Source organism: Carlito syrichta, unplaced genomic scaffold, assembly GCF_000164805.1.
Source record: "Carlito syrichta isolate Samal-C Ts95f unplaced genomic scaffold, Tarsius_syrichta-2.0.1 Scaffold303271, whole genome shotgun sequence".
In the NCBI taxonomy this organism is placed as follows: Eukaryota; Metazoa; Chordata; class Mammalia; order Primates; family Tarsiidae; genus Carlito; species Carlito syrichta.
The window spans coordinates 294,334-309,910 of NW_007247367.1; the positions used below are offsets into that span (position 1 = coordinate 294,334).

The window sequence follows — 15,577 nt, forward strand, 5'->3', positions numbered from 1 at the left end:
GAACCTGCGGGCTCGGCAATCCACTCACCTCAGCCTCCCAAAGGCGCGGGATTACAGGCTGAGCCACCGAGCCCGGCACAGTGGCTCTTTCAGTAGCCCACTTTTTAAATTCATCAGTCAGTTTACATAGATATTTTCCTAGAAAACTCCACGTTAACTAGGTTTTTATTTATTTATTTAGTGGTCTAGATTTTAGCAAGTTAGTCATTTGTTTGTCCTCTTTCTTGTCTATGCATGCATTAAATGCATGACTCAGAGGAGACACAGTGCCCCTGCTGGGTCCTGTACCTGTCCCGTGTAGCAGTTTCTGTATCTTTACGACCATTTGTCACACCGTCTTCAATTTCAGTTTCCACTCTGATTTGAGCTGTTTGAAAGGTTTGGAAGAGGGGGTTTTGGTTGGTTTGCTTTGGTTTTGATTTCTTTACTTTAGATATATCATTTTTCTGGATTTGCTATTAAGTTCTAATTTTATAGAATTATGGGATAATTTGGGGGGGGTTATTTTGTTTTTGAGTCAGAGTCTCACTCTGTCACCCAGGCTGGAGTGCAGTGGCATGCTCACAGCCACTGCAGCCTTGACCTGCTGGGCTCAGGAGTGCCTTCCACCTCAGTCTTCCAAGTAGCTGGAACCACAGGCATGCGCCCCCACGCCCTACTAATTCTTTTTATTTATTGTAGAAACGAGATCTCATCATGTTGCTCATGCTGGTCTCGAACCCCTGAGCTCAGGCAATCCTCTCACCTCCGCCTCCGCCCCAAAGTGTTGGGATTATAGTCGTGGGCCACCGCATTGGCCTGGTTACTCTTTAAAAGATAGCACAGGAGCGCTGAGGGCTCTCTGGACTCCAGTCAGCCAGGAGGGAGCTTTTTCCAGACAAGCCTTGAATGCCAAGTAGATTCCTATACTCACCAGCTTTCAGTAGTTGTAAAATACTTTCCTGTTATCAAACAAATGGTGTGTTTTTTATTTTAAAAGTTGATTTTTGTGGCCAAAAAGGTGGAAATAATTGACTCTGGGACATCAGTAAGGGGGGAGGTGGATTAGGGGTCAGAAATTACCTATCAGGTACAGTGTTCTCCATCTGGGAAATGAACCACCTGAGACCCAGTCCCCAACCTACACAATATGTCCATGTAATAAACCTGCACTTGTACACTGATTCCAAAATAAAAATAATTTAAAAAATTTTTTTAAAGTTCATTTCTGTTTTTTTCTTGTCTCCCAGTAAATTAAACTCTTTCAAGAAGTAGACTTTTAAGCATATGTACGCTTGGGCCTGTTTACATACACCCAATATATGCGTTTTTCTCTAAGCTCATTTACATTTTACCCACTGGGTTTCTTAATCTTGCCTACCGATTTTCAAACAGAGTAAGAATAGCCAGCATTAGAAACAGCCCAATCTGGTCCTACAGACACAGCGCCAGGAATAAGGAAAACTCTTTTGGGGGGGGGGGCATTGGCGTCTCACTCCGTCGCCCAGGCTGGAGTGCAGTGGCACTCTCGTGGCCACCCCAGGGTTAACCTGCTGGGCTCAGGTGGTCCTTCCGCCTCAGCCTTCCAAGTAGCCAGACTATGGACACGCTCTACCACTCCTGGCTAATTTTTGGTTTATTGTAGAGATGAGGTCTCGCCAAGTTGCCTAGGCTGGTCTCGAACACGTGGGCTCAGTCAATTCTCTCACCTTGGCCTCCCAAAGTGCTGGTATTACAGGCTTAAGCCACCAAGAAAACTTGAATATTTTCATTTATACTTGTTTAAGTTTTTTTTTATGGAAAATGGAATTAAATCTTGGGGTTAGAGCCTCCAAAGTATCCAGCATATAATACATAGAAAGTCTGGGCTCTCATGATGATTTTAGAGAAGAATCCTGCTTAATTGCCAAATAATCATCATTTATAAGTTCTTTTATTTGCAAAATATTTATACAGATAGTCTCTGACATGGTCTTTACACTCTATGAGGTGGTGGAGGAGGTGGTGAAATCTCTTTTTTCAAATGAAGAGACTGAGGCTCAAACAGAGGTCCCTGGCTCGCCCAGGATCCCAAGACACAAGCAGCAGGGATGAGGCTGAACTCTGGTTGTGAATTACATGCTAGAAATGTAAAAAGTATACTTTGGTAATTTGAGTCCGTCCCCTCCGTCATTCGAGTGTCTTGCATATTTTGGCAACATCACTGCGCTGACCTTATAGATACTTCACCTCACATCAATGACCGTCCGCCTTCCCATCTGTTGGAGTCCTGCCTTCCTTTTACTTTTAGCTTTTTGAGTCGGGGTCTCATTCTGTCACCCAATCTGCACTGGAGTGCAGTAGAACGATCACGGCCCGCCTCAGTCTCCAGCTACTGAGCTCAAGCCATTCTTCCTCCTCAGCCTCCCCAGTAGCTGGGTCTACAGGTGCACACCACCAGGCCTGACTTTTTTTTTTTTTTTTTTTTTGGTCGAGACGAGGTTTCGCTGTGTTGCCCGGGCTGGTCTTGAACTCCTGGGCTCAAACAATCCTCCCGCCTCAGCCTCCCAAAGTGCCGAAATGACAGTCTGAGCCACCAAGTCCTACCCTACCTTCATTTTTAAATAGCGAACCCCTCTGACCACTCAAGGGACTGGAAATCTGGGGACAGTATTACCTCGGGGGGCATCTACTCAACATAAGGGCTTGTAACTCAGCATCCCCAGGTTTTGGGGAACACACTGTGAAAAAGTACTCACTTGTAGCTGTTACACCTTGCATTGTTGTTTCAAGAAAAGTTCCAGGCAGAAGCCTCCCCCCCTCCCCACATACCCTCCCATGCACCAGCAACAACCAAAACAGCTTGGGTCTGGAGATGAGCTTTGGCCAACACTCCTCTCATCACCATACGAAAACCACCACCCCGGGAGGAGCCTGTTGGCCAATTTCTACACGTGGGATATAGGTCAAGGCCTGATCAGCAATGGCACCTGCAAGGCCTTGACTTCTCTGTGGACAATGGCTCAGCCAACAATACTCAACGCAAGTCCCGTTTCACCTTCCTTAGGGTAACCACTGCTTTCAGGAATTAGAGCCTAGGGATCAAGTCCCCTGTTAAGTCCACCTTAGTCGTGGTCATTGGATTGGCCCCCCGCCAAGCAACAGAGCCCACCGGTTGTGTAGGTAGCAGGCTCAAACCCCAACACTCGCTGCTCCAGTTAAGTTAGGCAGGTCTAAAAACGCAGCCGTCTCATTGACCTCCTTCAGTGGAAACTCGGGTGAGCAGCTAATAAACCCTCCCTAACACCTGATAATATCCACTGTGAAGGGTTTGGTTTTGCTTTGCCCTTTCTTTTTTTTTAAGTCGGAGTCTCACTCTGTTCCCGAGGCTGGAGTGCAGTGGCACGCTCACGGCCACCATAGTCTCGACCTGTTGGGCTCAGACGACCCTTCCACCTCAGCCTTCCGAGTAGCTGGAACCACAGGCATGCATCACTGTGTCTGGCTAATTTTTTAAACAATTTATTGTAGAGATGAGGTCTCACCAAGTTGCCCAGGCTGGTCTCAAACCCGTGGGCTCAGGCCTCTCACCTTGGCCTCCCAAAGTACTAGGATGATAGGCATGAGCCACCGTACCCAGCCTTATTTTTTGATTTATTGTAGAGATGAGGTGTCACCAAGTTGCCCAGGCTGGTCTTGAACCCGTGTGCTCAGGCAGTCCTCTCACCTTGGCCTCCCAAAGTGCTGGGATTACAGGTGTGAGCCACCGCACTCAGCCTTATTTTTTGATTTATTGTAGAGAAGTGTCACCAAGTTGCCCAGGCTGGTCTCGAACCCATGTGCTCAGGCAGTCTTTTCACCTTGGCCTCCCAAAGTGCTGGGATTACAGGCGTGAGGCACTGTGCCTGGCCCTTCTTTTCCCTTTCAAGGCAACAATAATCATCAAACCTATGCAGCAAAGGCCTAGAGGAGCCAACTGGAAGAGTTCCTTCTGTTCTATCATGGGTTTGCTGTTCGGTGTATTTTACTGATGGTGGGAAATTGATTGATTGGAAACACCAGTCACCACTGGTTGTGAGTATATGATATGATCAAAATTGTAAAGCAGCTTTGTTAAGGACTTAAATTATGCAGCAAAGAGATTAGGGGGGTGTGTGTGTGTGTGTGTGTGTGTGTGTGTGTGCAGTAAGTTCTCGGAAACAGTGACTTTAAGTGAAATGATGGATATATAGCAGGTCCTCAGATAGGGTCGCTTCATTCAATGCCATTTAGTTATAATGATGAGAAAATAAGCTAGTCCTATTATATGTTTTCACTTGTTTCCAAGAATCTATGGATGACATTGAGGACTTATTGTATATATATAGTTTATGTACATTTATACATGTTTTTCTTTTTCTTGTTTACATGTTTATTTTTGGCTCAAGCTACATTTTGCATCTTTATCCCAGGAAGGCTGACAATATAAAACTGTTCCTATATAAGAAAACTTAAAAATACTCAAACTAAGTGGGCGGTGAAATCATTCCTTCGAGAAGTAAAAGAACAGGACAACGTTTATTGACAAGTTTTTTCCTGAATGTTCTTCAATTTCTCTGAAACATAAGAGCGGCTTCCTGTACTTAAATCGCTGTTTCCTGTTTTTAATGTTGTTACACATATTTCATTGCATGAATGAATAGAAGGAGACAGTGTATATACAGGGAACCAACACATTTTCACTCAGGTCTTTGCAAATGGTGAGCTCTCTTATTACCTAGCTTAATCATAGCTTCCTCAACTGATAACTTTATTTAATTTGCAGAGTTCCCAATCTTATGTTTACAGCGATATTTTACCTTTTTGTGTTGGGCTCTCACTTTGTCGCTCAGGCTGGAATGTAGGGGCACGATCACAGCTCACTGCAGCCTCGACCTCCTGGATTCAGGCAATCTTTCCCCCTCAGCTTCTCGAGTAGCTGGGATTACAGGTATGCACCACCACACCTGGCTAATTTTTTTTTATAGAGATGAGATCTTGCTATGTTGCCCAGGCTGAGCTCAAGCGATTCTCTTGCTTCAGCCTCTCAAAGTGCTGGGATTACAGGCATGAGTCACCGCGCCCAGCTTTTTTTTTGTTGTTTTTGAGCCAAAACTTATTTCTATTTCAGGAATCTTAAGGAATCGGGCTTAACCTAGCCAGCTGGACCAAGTATGGTTAATTTCCACCATGATGGCTGTTATAAATATTAGGAGAGCACCCATGACGTCATTCCTTCCTAGTGATGCAGAATTGGCAAGACTCGTGTGATATATATGTGTGCGACTTGTCACACGGCATGGCAACAATGTAACAGTAGGGACAACATAAACAGCTTCTCCTTGCAGCTATCAGCATGAGAAGAACCACAGCCTTCCAAGGCCTGAACAGTCTCCTTGACCCCAGGAAAAGGTTGTGTCCTGGTCCCATCCAAAAGGAACACACACAAAAAAACCCCTCTAAATCAACACTTTGTTAAACGCCACCCGCTACCCCCACCACACACACACACACAAGTTTATAAAAATATTGAAATCATCATCCCACAAAAGAAGCAAGGCCTGAGTTTTGAGGATGGGTATTCAAGTGCACACACGAGAGCTTCCATTTCACCCGTATGTCAATGGCTCTAGAGAAAGATACGTGAGAAAACTACTGACTACTACGTAACACGGTTTTCCCGGCCCCTCACGAGGGGCAGGGAAGGGAATAAATAGTTTGTCGTCAGGGTGGCTTCTCTGTCCCGGAGTCCAATCTTGGAGATCTCCCAATGCCACAAGGCGGGACACGTCCGGGCATCTTTCCAGGTAACTTCCCGAGCGTGAGAGTCGTCTTCAGGGTGTCTCCCTTTCTCCTTCCAAAAGCCCATGTGACACCTTTGGTCTCCCGGCCCCACGTCAGCCATCCTGAAACACAAATCGGAACCCTTGCATGGCTGGATCTCATGTGACTAAATAAGGATGCCCCTAGGAAGCCAGTTTTCAGATGAATTAGAGAGACATGAAATGCTCAGTCCCTTGTAGCCTCGGTGGAGATTCAGAGATCAAGGGTCCTCCCAGCACATAAGCTATTAATTAGACCTCGGGGTTAAGAGCCCTTGACATCTCATCATGAATTTTCTCTTATTCCCCTCTGTTCCCAGTTTGAATTTATGGTAGGCCAGTAGAAATGAGAGGGTAGGACCGATACATCTGCCAAGATGATCTGAAGGGGACACGCAAAAGTTGGTGGTGCAAACATACAGAGACGGAAAATAAATTAGCTGGTTGCATGGGACTCGGGGGAGGTGGTGGTGGGTGGGGGAATGACAGCTCATGGGCATAGGGCTTCTTTGGGGAATGAAGAAAATGTTCTAACATCAGATCGCGGTGATGGTCGCACAACTCCGTGAGCACACAATAAGCCACTGAATTGTACACTTTAAATGGGTCAGTTTCACAGGATGTGAATTCTATCTCAAAGCCGTTTTTAAAAGTTGGTGTTGGCTGGGCTCAGTGGCTCAAGCCTGTCATCCCAGCACTTTGGGAGACCGAGGAAGAGGACTGCCTGAGCCCAGGGGTTCGAGACCAGTCTGGGCAACATGGCAAGACATGGCAAGACCTCGTCTCTACAATAAAATGAAAAAATTAGCCGGGCATGGTGACACACGCCTGTAGTTCCGGCTACTTGGAAGGCTGAGGTGGAAGGATCGCCGGAGCCCAGCAGGGGTGGCCGTGAGTGTACCATAGTACTACAGCCTGAGTGACAGAGAGAAACCCCAACTTAAGAAAAAAAAAAAGTATGTGTTATAAGAAAAGAAAAAAATGGCTCAGCAGAAACTTAGAATAAACATCGCATGACTGGAGATAATGGGTGGCCTCCTGTTAATTGACTCCAAGGAAGAAGGGACCAGAGGGACTTTGGTTGCAGGCTGCTGGGGTTTTTCTCATCATGGGAAACGATGGAGACTGTGTTTAGGTCTCCTGATGGGTGGGCTGTAGGGACCACCCCCTAAGACTCCAGAGCACCGGCCCGGTCCAGTAGGATCTCAGCCTAACCTAATATTCTATTTCCAAGAAGGATTCAACAGGGTGACAGTGGCCTTTCTCCAAGATGCTACTTTCAAAGTCGGGAATATGACACCATTTCCCCAAGTCCATTTTCATACTACAAGATAGGCTCTTGGCTAATATATGTATTTAACTCCGTCTCGAATCCATGTCTATTTCCAGCATGTTCTAAAACATTCCACATGCATCCCGGTTTGCTTTGGACAACTGGAATGCCATGCTTGTGTGCAGGCAGAGTCTCAGATACTCAGAAGGCTGGGATGGGAGGATCGCTTGAGCCCAGGAGTTTGAGGCTGCAGTGGACTATGACTGCACCACTGCACCCCAGTCTGGGCAACAGAGCAAGACCCTGTCTGTAGAAAATAAAAGAAAATTGAACTGGGTTGAGATCTAAAACTTAGTGAAGTGTATCATGTCTGTGTCCTGAAATGATGGGTTTAAGAACGCTTGAGGGCCTGTGTCTCCAATTCTCACCACCCCTCTTTCCCTGATACTGTCTAAAGACTCTTTTTTGGGAGGAATAAGAGTTTCCAGTCATCCTTCACTATCTACAAGCCTTTGACCTCCACTGTCTGCCCTGAATTTGGGCCCTGGTTCTAGCTTGGAAAAACAAGCTGATCTGGACAGCAGACTGGTAGACTGGACACACAGTCGTGGGTTCCCAGGCTTCATTTCAGGACACAGACATGATAAGCTTTACAAGCTTTAGAACGCCATCTCATCCAATTTTCTTTCCTTTTTTAAAGACGGGGTCTTGCTCTATTGTCCTGGTGGAATACGGGGGTGCAATCATATCTCACTGCAGCCTCGAACTCCTGGCCTCAAGTGATCCTCCCATCTCAGCTTTCTGAGTATCTGGGACTATGGGCATGCACCACCACACCCGGCTATCTTTTTTTTTTTGAGTTGGGGGTCTCACTGTTTTACCCAGGCTAAAGTACAGTGGCACAACCACAGATTACCGTGCCTTGACCTTCTGAGCTCAAGTGATCCTTCTGCCTCAGTCTCCCCAGTAGCTGGGACTACAGGTGTGCACCACCACACCTGGCTAATTTTTTTTTTTTTTTTTTTGTAGAGATGAGGTCTTGCTCAACTGTTGCCTAGGCCATTCTCGAACCCCTAGGCTCAAGCGATCCTCTCACCTTGGCCTCCCAAAGTGCTGGAATTACCGGTGTGAGCCACCCCGCCTGGCCTAAATTTTGTATTTTATTTTTTGTAGAGACAGAATCTTGCTATGTTGCCCAGGCTGGTCTGCAACTTCTGGCCCCAAGCGATCCTCCCACCTCAGCCTCCTAAAGTGGTGGGATTACGGATGTGAGCCACCATGCCTAGTCCCAGTTCAGTTTTCCACATGATGAAGTGGATTTCCAAAGACAAGAGACCATATGTCCAGGGTCACACGTAGCTAGCCAAAGGCAAGACTCAAAGTGCTAGGTCTGGACTCCCAGCCATCCTGCTTTCGAATTCCTAGGTAGACCTCCCAGCCCCACCATCAGACTCATCTTCAGCCTCCTCCTGATTTCATCTGTGGCTCAACCCGGCACTGACCTCACCGTTCTGTCTGGCCTCCTCGCCTTCGTCCTGGTCAAGTTCGAACTCGGTGCCTCGGTCCATGACGTCCACACCTGCCTGCACCCTGGGCTTCTCGTTTTCCCACTTGGCAAAGCCTTTGTCTTTGGCTGCTTTGTTGTGGAACTTGGACTTCATTTTGGGGAAGGTGTGGGACCCCGAGTCCCCCCAGCCAGCCTCTGACCAGACGGGCTCAGTCTGGGTGGCCTGGCTGGTGGTGGCCCGCTGCAGACGCACAGAGATCTTGCGAGAAGAGCCGGTGACCAGTGTGATGGCCCTGCTGTCCAGGTCCCGGTGTCCTGCAGCGACCCCGGGAAACTCGAACACCTCGTCCTGCACTGGAAGGGGAGGGGGAGGGGAGCTATTGGACATCTGACTGCTTGAGAGCAAACCATCCAAGTGGGTGCACATGGCCGGAGTTTCACAGGCAAGGTCTGGGAGGACCCAGGGCCAGAACTTAGCTAGGGGCCAGCACATTGCACATCAATGAGCCTAGAAACAGAGGGAAGCCTGGGCCCAGCCATGCTGCTCACCCTATGGAAGGCCTTAGGGCTTTGTTTTGAGTTGGGGGTCTCACTGTGTTGCCCAGGCTGCTGTGCTGTGGCACAATCACAGCTCACCGCAGCCTTAACCTCCTGGGCTCAAGCAATCCTCCTGCCTCAGCCTCCCAAGTAGTGAGTTTTTTTTAAACATTTTTTTTTGTAGAGACGAGGTCTCCCTGTGTTGCCCAGGCTGGCCTCAAACTCCTAGTCTTAAGCAATCCTCCCGCCTCAGCCTCCCAAAATGCTGAGATGACAGGTGTGAGCCACTGCACCCAGCAGCCTTTTTATAACAGCCCTGTCCAGTTTAGATCCAGAACCCAAAAGAGACCTGGGTGAGAAGCACTGAGCAGAGGGACATTGTGGCGGCAAGCACCGCAGGGCATTACCTGGGGGCAGCGAGGGGCTTCCAGGCAGCGACCCATGACCACTGCCCAGGGAGGGCGCCCGGGCAAGTCTCCTGCAGGCCAGGACCAGGAGATCTTTGCACTGTTTGTGACAATTGGCTCCACAGTCTGCAAGATTCCAAATGCGTCACAGGTAATGGGTGTGCCTGGTGCTGACTGAGCTTCCCAGGACAGAGCTGTCCACCTCCCCTCCCCGCCCATTTCTGTGTTGAGTTTCGTAGTCCAGCTCCACCCCCAGGGCATGCCTCGGGGCTGGACAGGGCCCGGGGGTCAATCTTGCCTTCTGAGGGTCCTACCACTTTCTTAAATCCACTCATCTTGTTTCTCCATCCGAGGGCAGGGCCTCGGGGCAAGCAAGCAGAGGCCAGCTTGAGAAGGCAGTTGCCCCAGATGAAATGCAAAACTTACGGGACTGGGATTCTTTCCCAGGCCGAGATGGACTCCCCACAGACAGGGCACCCCGCCAAAATGAGGGTGAGAGGCCTCCGCTTCCAGTTTTTTCCAGGGTCGGGTGCTGCCTCTGGTCATTTACTGGGAGATACTCTTTCAGTCCTTGTATGGATTCTTTTCATTTTTCTCTCCCCCACCCCGTTTTTTTTTTTTTTGGAGAGTGAGGGAATGATCCTCCCGCCTCGGCCTCCCAAAGTGCTGGGATTACAGGTGTGAGCCACAGTGCCCGGCCTGGATTCTTTAACTTTTCTTCATTTCCCAAATCCTTTTCCAGGACAATAAATCCTATCTCCTGCTTCCTTTTTTTGTAGATAAATGGAAAATAAGGTGGACATAACAGCAAACCTATTCTGACCTGGCTATGGTTTGCAACGGTGTGCCACAGAGTCGGTGAAACTGCCCACTGGGAGGCTTTAGGTACAAGGCAGGGGAATATCAGTTACTACTCGGGGAAGACACATTTGGTCCCTTTGGAAACTAGTCACAATTGTGTCATGTGACGAGGGTCCCATACGTCACCTAGAATCACTGAACAGACGTGGGCATGTTTAAGCGTGTATTTCTCGCCCACCATCAAAGACCTTTCTGTTTCCAGGACTCACTTTTTGTTTGTGTGTGTGTTGGAGTCTCACTGTCGCCCAGACTGGAGTGGCACGCTCCCAGCCACCGCACCCTCGACCTGCTGGGCTCCAGCAATCCTTCCGCCTCAGTCTTCCAGGTAGCTGGAACTATAGGCGCGTGCTACCACACCCGGCTAATTTTTTTGATTTATTGTAGAGATGAGGTCTCACCAAGTTGCCCAGGCAGGTCTCGAACCCGCGGGTTCAGGCAATCCACTCACCTCAGCCTCCCAAAGCGTGGGATTACAGGCTGAGCCACCAAGTCCGGCTCCAGGACTCACTTTCTCCCTAGGGGTTTTGTTTCAGACAGGCTTAATGGCATGTCCAGCCTATTTCATTCATTTTTTTCACTGTATGTGCTGTTAAGAAAAAGTCAAGGAGGATCCAAGGGTTTAGTTGGTTTTTATCTTCATAAAACAGCGTGTGCGTGTGTGTGTGTGTTTTAGGGGATAGGAAATTGAAATCCAAGGACAACCAGTAACTCACTGCTGGGCAATAAGATATTGCAGTATCTTTGCCATTTGAAAGTAAAATTCCAAGTTAGACCAAGATAAATGACAGAGAGAAAGTCCTTCTGAGCACTGAACGGAGGTTCTGGGAAGCGTTTTGTTCGTGCAAAATGAGGACCAAATCCTGAAAGACGGTTGGAGAAAAAAACGTATCCTGGCCAGGCATGGTGGCTTATGCCTGCAATCCCAGTCCTTTGGGAGGCCAAGGCAGGAGGATGGCTTGAGACCAGGAGTTCAAGACGAGCCTAGGCAACATAGCAAGACCTCACCTCTACAAAAAAATGAGCCAGGCGTGGTGGCACGCACCTGTAGTTCCAGTTACGCAGGAGGCTGAGACAGAAGGATCACCTGAGCTCAAGAGGTCAAGGTTGTGGTGAGCCATGATCCTGCCACTGCACTCCAGCCTGAGTGACAGAGTGAGAATCCAACTCAAAAGAAAAAAGAAAAGACACCCCAGGGGAGCAGGGTTCACCTGAAGAGGTTCTGTGACTAAGATGCTTCTTTTTGTAATCTTATTATATTTTTCAAAAGCATTATCAAATTCTTAAAAGAACCAGTGTAAGGAACCCAGCAGCTCCTTAAACACCAATCATGTGTAATAATCATATGTGACAAGCAGCAATACATTTCTAAATGCTTAATATGCTTACATATTGCATTTGTCAAATATCTATTTATTCAACTGTTTTCGAATGTTAGTTAAATGGGAGAGATAGAAGAACACATTCATTGAAAGGGTCAAAAGTCAGTTTGGCCGGGCTTGGTGGCTCAGCCTGTAATCCCGCGCCTTTGGGAGGCTGAGGTGAGTGGATTGCCTGAGCTCGTGGGTTCGAGACCCGCCTGGGCAGCGAGACCATATCTCTACAATAAATCAAAAAATCAGCCGGGCGTGGTAGCGCATGCCTGTAATTCCGGCTACTTGGAAGGCTGAGGCAGAAGGATCGCTGGAGTCCAGCAGGTCGAGACCAGTCTGGGTGACAGAGTCAGACTCCAACTCAAAAAAAAAAAGTCAGTTTGAAGTTTTCTCCTTCCTTTTATCATCCTCTGTGTGATTTGGTAGAGGAAGGAATCGCTGTGTGTGAGTGGGAAGAAATGCCCATGAGTTGCAGAAATGAATGTTTATTTCCTTGAAGGAAAAGGCTCTTAGGTACAGCAAGTTCCCAACATATGCATGGGTTCCTTTCCAAGAGTGCCTTTGTAAGTCCTATTTGTTTTAAGTCCAACAAAGTTAGCCTACGTACCCAACGAACACAGTCAGTCATACAGTACTGTGTGTATTTAACAGACTATCCGGACTTCCAGTGGAGAGAAATATACATTAAAAAAACAAAAGTGTGCATTGTTACAGTTCATAACTTGAAGGTTCGTATGTAGGGGACTTACAGTACAGCATTTTAGTGAGTGCCTAAGTAAACTGGGTGCTGATGGTTCACAGGGACGAGAAGTGTGGGCGTTGATAGGGGGGGTTGGCACAAGCTATACAGTCTGAATTCTTGGAGACTGTGTCTCTCTAAAACCCCAGGGCCCCCTTCTCAAACACGCCACCTCTCAGCTGCCACTGGCCCTAAAGACCCCAGTCCTCAGTGACGCCAAGAGCTTCCATGGTTGAACGAGACACATGGGATTCCGACCCAAATGCCAAATTGTTACAAAACAACATGTACTCACCTTTGCATTTGTATCCTTGCTTGATTAAGCCCCAGAGCTGAAAAAAAAAAAAAGGTAGAGGAGTGTCAGAGAAATCTGGAAGGAAAACAAGGCTACTGAGAAGGAAGTCCTGGGACGCTTGACGACTGACTGAGCGGGCACAAACAGGAAGTAGCTGCTTGAACACCCTTCCTGGCAGATGAAGGAGCCCCTCCCAGCCACACCAGCTGGGGACAACTTGAGAGTGGCTTCCCTTTTATTTCTCGGAGCCAAAGGGGGGCCGGGACAGGAAACTAAGTTTGGTGCATTAGCTGCACTTTGAAATGAAGCCCTCTCAGCAAATTGTTCTTTTTCTTGTTTTGTTTTGTTTTGTTTTTTTGAGACAGCATCTCACTCTCACCCAGGCTGCAGTACAGTGGCACAATCATAGCTCACCGCAGCCTCGAACTCCTGGCTCAAGGGATTCTTCCACCTCAGCCTCCCAACATGCTAGAATCACAGGCATGAGCCACCACACCTGACTATTTAGTTATTATTTTGAGACAGGGTCTCTCTCTGTCGCCCAGGCTGCAGTGCAGTGGAGCGATCATAGCTCACTGCAACCTCGAACTCCTGGGCTCAAGGGATCCTCCCACCTCAGTCTCCTGAGTAGCTGAGACTACAGACGTATCCCACCATGCCTGGTTAATTTTTTTTTTTTTTGTAGACAAGGGGTCTTGCTGTGTTGCCCAGGTTGGTCCCGAACACCCGGGCTCAAATCATCCTTCTGCTTCAGTCTCCCAAAATGGTTGGATTCCAGGAGCAAGCCACCACACCCGGCCTCTCAGCAAAATGTGCAGGGGAGGTGATGACTCTGTCTTTGGAAGCTGCCAGCGGCCTCTTTTTAATGACACTAGCGACTTTTGGTGCTCAAAACAGGAGCAAAGTCATCGAAGAAGCACCCCTGACACTAGGACGTTTAGATTGCACTGGGCGCTTTTCTGAGTAGTATTTGTACCTCGAAGGGCTACAGAAGCGGCATGGGCTTATGCCTCCCTGTATTCATTCTCCGCATGTGCTCTGTGTCTGGGCTGTGCCGGGGCTGAGGGAGATGTAGAAAAAGCTCACATGGCTGGGCACAGGGACTCATGCCTCTCATCCCAGCACTTCGGATGAGAACCCAGGAGTTCGAAACCAAGCTGGGTCACATAGCAAGACCTCATGTCCACAAATAATAAGGAAACAAGCCAGGCACGGTGGCGCGTGCCTATAGGACAGCTACTCAGGAGGCTGAGGCAGGAGGATCGCCTGAGCCCAGGAGGTTGAGGCTGTGGTGAGCTGTGATTATGCCATTGTCCTCCAGCCTGGGTGACAGAGTGAGACAAGAAAGAGAGAGAGACAGAGAGAGACAGGGAGGGAGAGAGAGAGGGAGGAAGAAAAGGGAAGGAAGGAAAGAGAGAAAGAAAAAAGGAAGGAAGAGAGAGAAAAAAGGAAGAGAGAGAGAAAGATAAAAGGAAGGAAGAGAGAAAGAAAAAAGGAAGGGAGAAAGATAAAAGGAAGGAAGAAAGAAAAAAGGAAGGAAGAGAGAAAAGGGAGGGAGAGGGAAGAAGTAAGGGAGGGAAGGAGGGTAGGAAGGAAGCAAGCTCACACTCTGCCAACCAGGCCATCAGCAACATCCGGCTAGCAGGAAGTGGCAGGCGTCTCGGGGAGATGTGAGGACCGCAGTTCCACGGGGCAGCCTTTGCCTGGAAGGTTCAGGCGCCTGGGCCTGGCGGTGCTGTCTTCGCCCACCTGGCAGCTCCTCCGAAACCCCATAAAGAAGGGGCCTCGCCTGTCCCTTCTTGTGTCCCCCCCAGTCTGGCCCAGGGGTGACAGTGTGGACATCACGCGGGCTGAGCTCAAGCTGGAGAGGCCCTGTAGCCGAGCCTGTCGTGGCTGGGTTAGGTGGTCGCTGTCTGCTTTATTCAATGATGCTGATCACAGAAGGGCCAGCGGCCCACTGGGGCTGGTGGGGGTGCCGCTCACAGTGCATTATAGGCGGGCAGTGCCCCCCCAGTGTGGACCCCGAAGAAGAGTAAGTGGCTGCCAGTGGGGACAGATTTAAAGGCCTATGAGGCTGTACCTTGCCCCTCCAGATAAGGGGGTCCATCCATGAAGAGCTCAGAGATTCCTTTGAGCCTCAAAAGTTATTTGGTCCTAGAGAATATATTATTATTATTATTGTTATTATTATTATTATTATTTGAGTTGGGATATCACTCTGTTGCCCAGGCCACACTGCAGTGGCATGATAACAGTTCACTACAACCTCAACCTTCTGGGTTCCGGCGATCCTCCCGCCTCAACCTCCCAAATAGCTGGGACTACAGGCGTACACCACCATACCTGGCTAGTTTTTTTGTAGAGACAAGGTCTTGGTATGTTGCCCAGGCTGGTCTCAAATTCTTGGGCTTAAGCAATCCCCTCACCTCAGCCTCCCAAAGTGCTGGGATGATAAGTGTGATCCACTGTGCCTGACCAAATGGACTTAAAAATGAGTGTGGCCAGGCACAGTGGCTCACGCCTGTCATCCCAGCACTTTGGGAGGCCAAGGTGAGAGGACTGTCTGAGCCCGTGGGTTTGAGACCAGCCTGGGCAACTTGGTGAAAGCTCACCACTACAATAAATCCAAAAATTTGCCGGGCGTGGTAATGCACGCCTGTAGTTCCAGCTACTTGGAAGGCTGAAACTGAAGGATCATCTGAGCCCCGCAGGTCATCGCTGGGGTAGCTGTGAGCGTGCCACTGCACTCCGGCCTGGGCGACAGAGTGAGACTCCAACTCAAAAAAAAAA

General features: G+C 48.6%; 1 protein-coding gene across 1 annotated transcript in view; it reads right to left on the reverse strand.

Annotated features, from left to right (window-relative positions):
• Positions 1–5,816: 5,816 nt before the first annotated feature.
• The window catches only part of LOC110595652 (ras guanyl-releasing protein 3-like), a 12,491-nt gene continuing 2,730 nt past the window's right edge, over positions 5,817–15,577 (reverse strand). Inside the window, exons 2-5 of the mRNA XM_021712441.1 lie at positions 12,788–12,824; positions 9,523–9,648; positions 8,574–8,932; positions 5,817–5,882 (exon numbers count right to left, since the gene is read on the reverse strand). Coding sequence (XP_021568116.1) covers positions 5,874–5,882; positions 8,574–8,932; positions 9,523–9,648; positions 12,788–12,824 — 531 coding nt within the window. The 3' untranslated portion in view covers positions 5,817–5,873. The remainder of the gene's footprint in view (positions 5,883–8,573; positions 8,933–9,522; positions 9,649–12,787; positions 12,825–15,577) is intronic.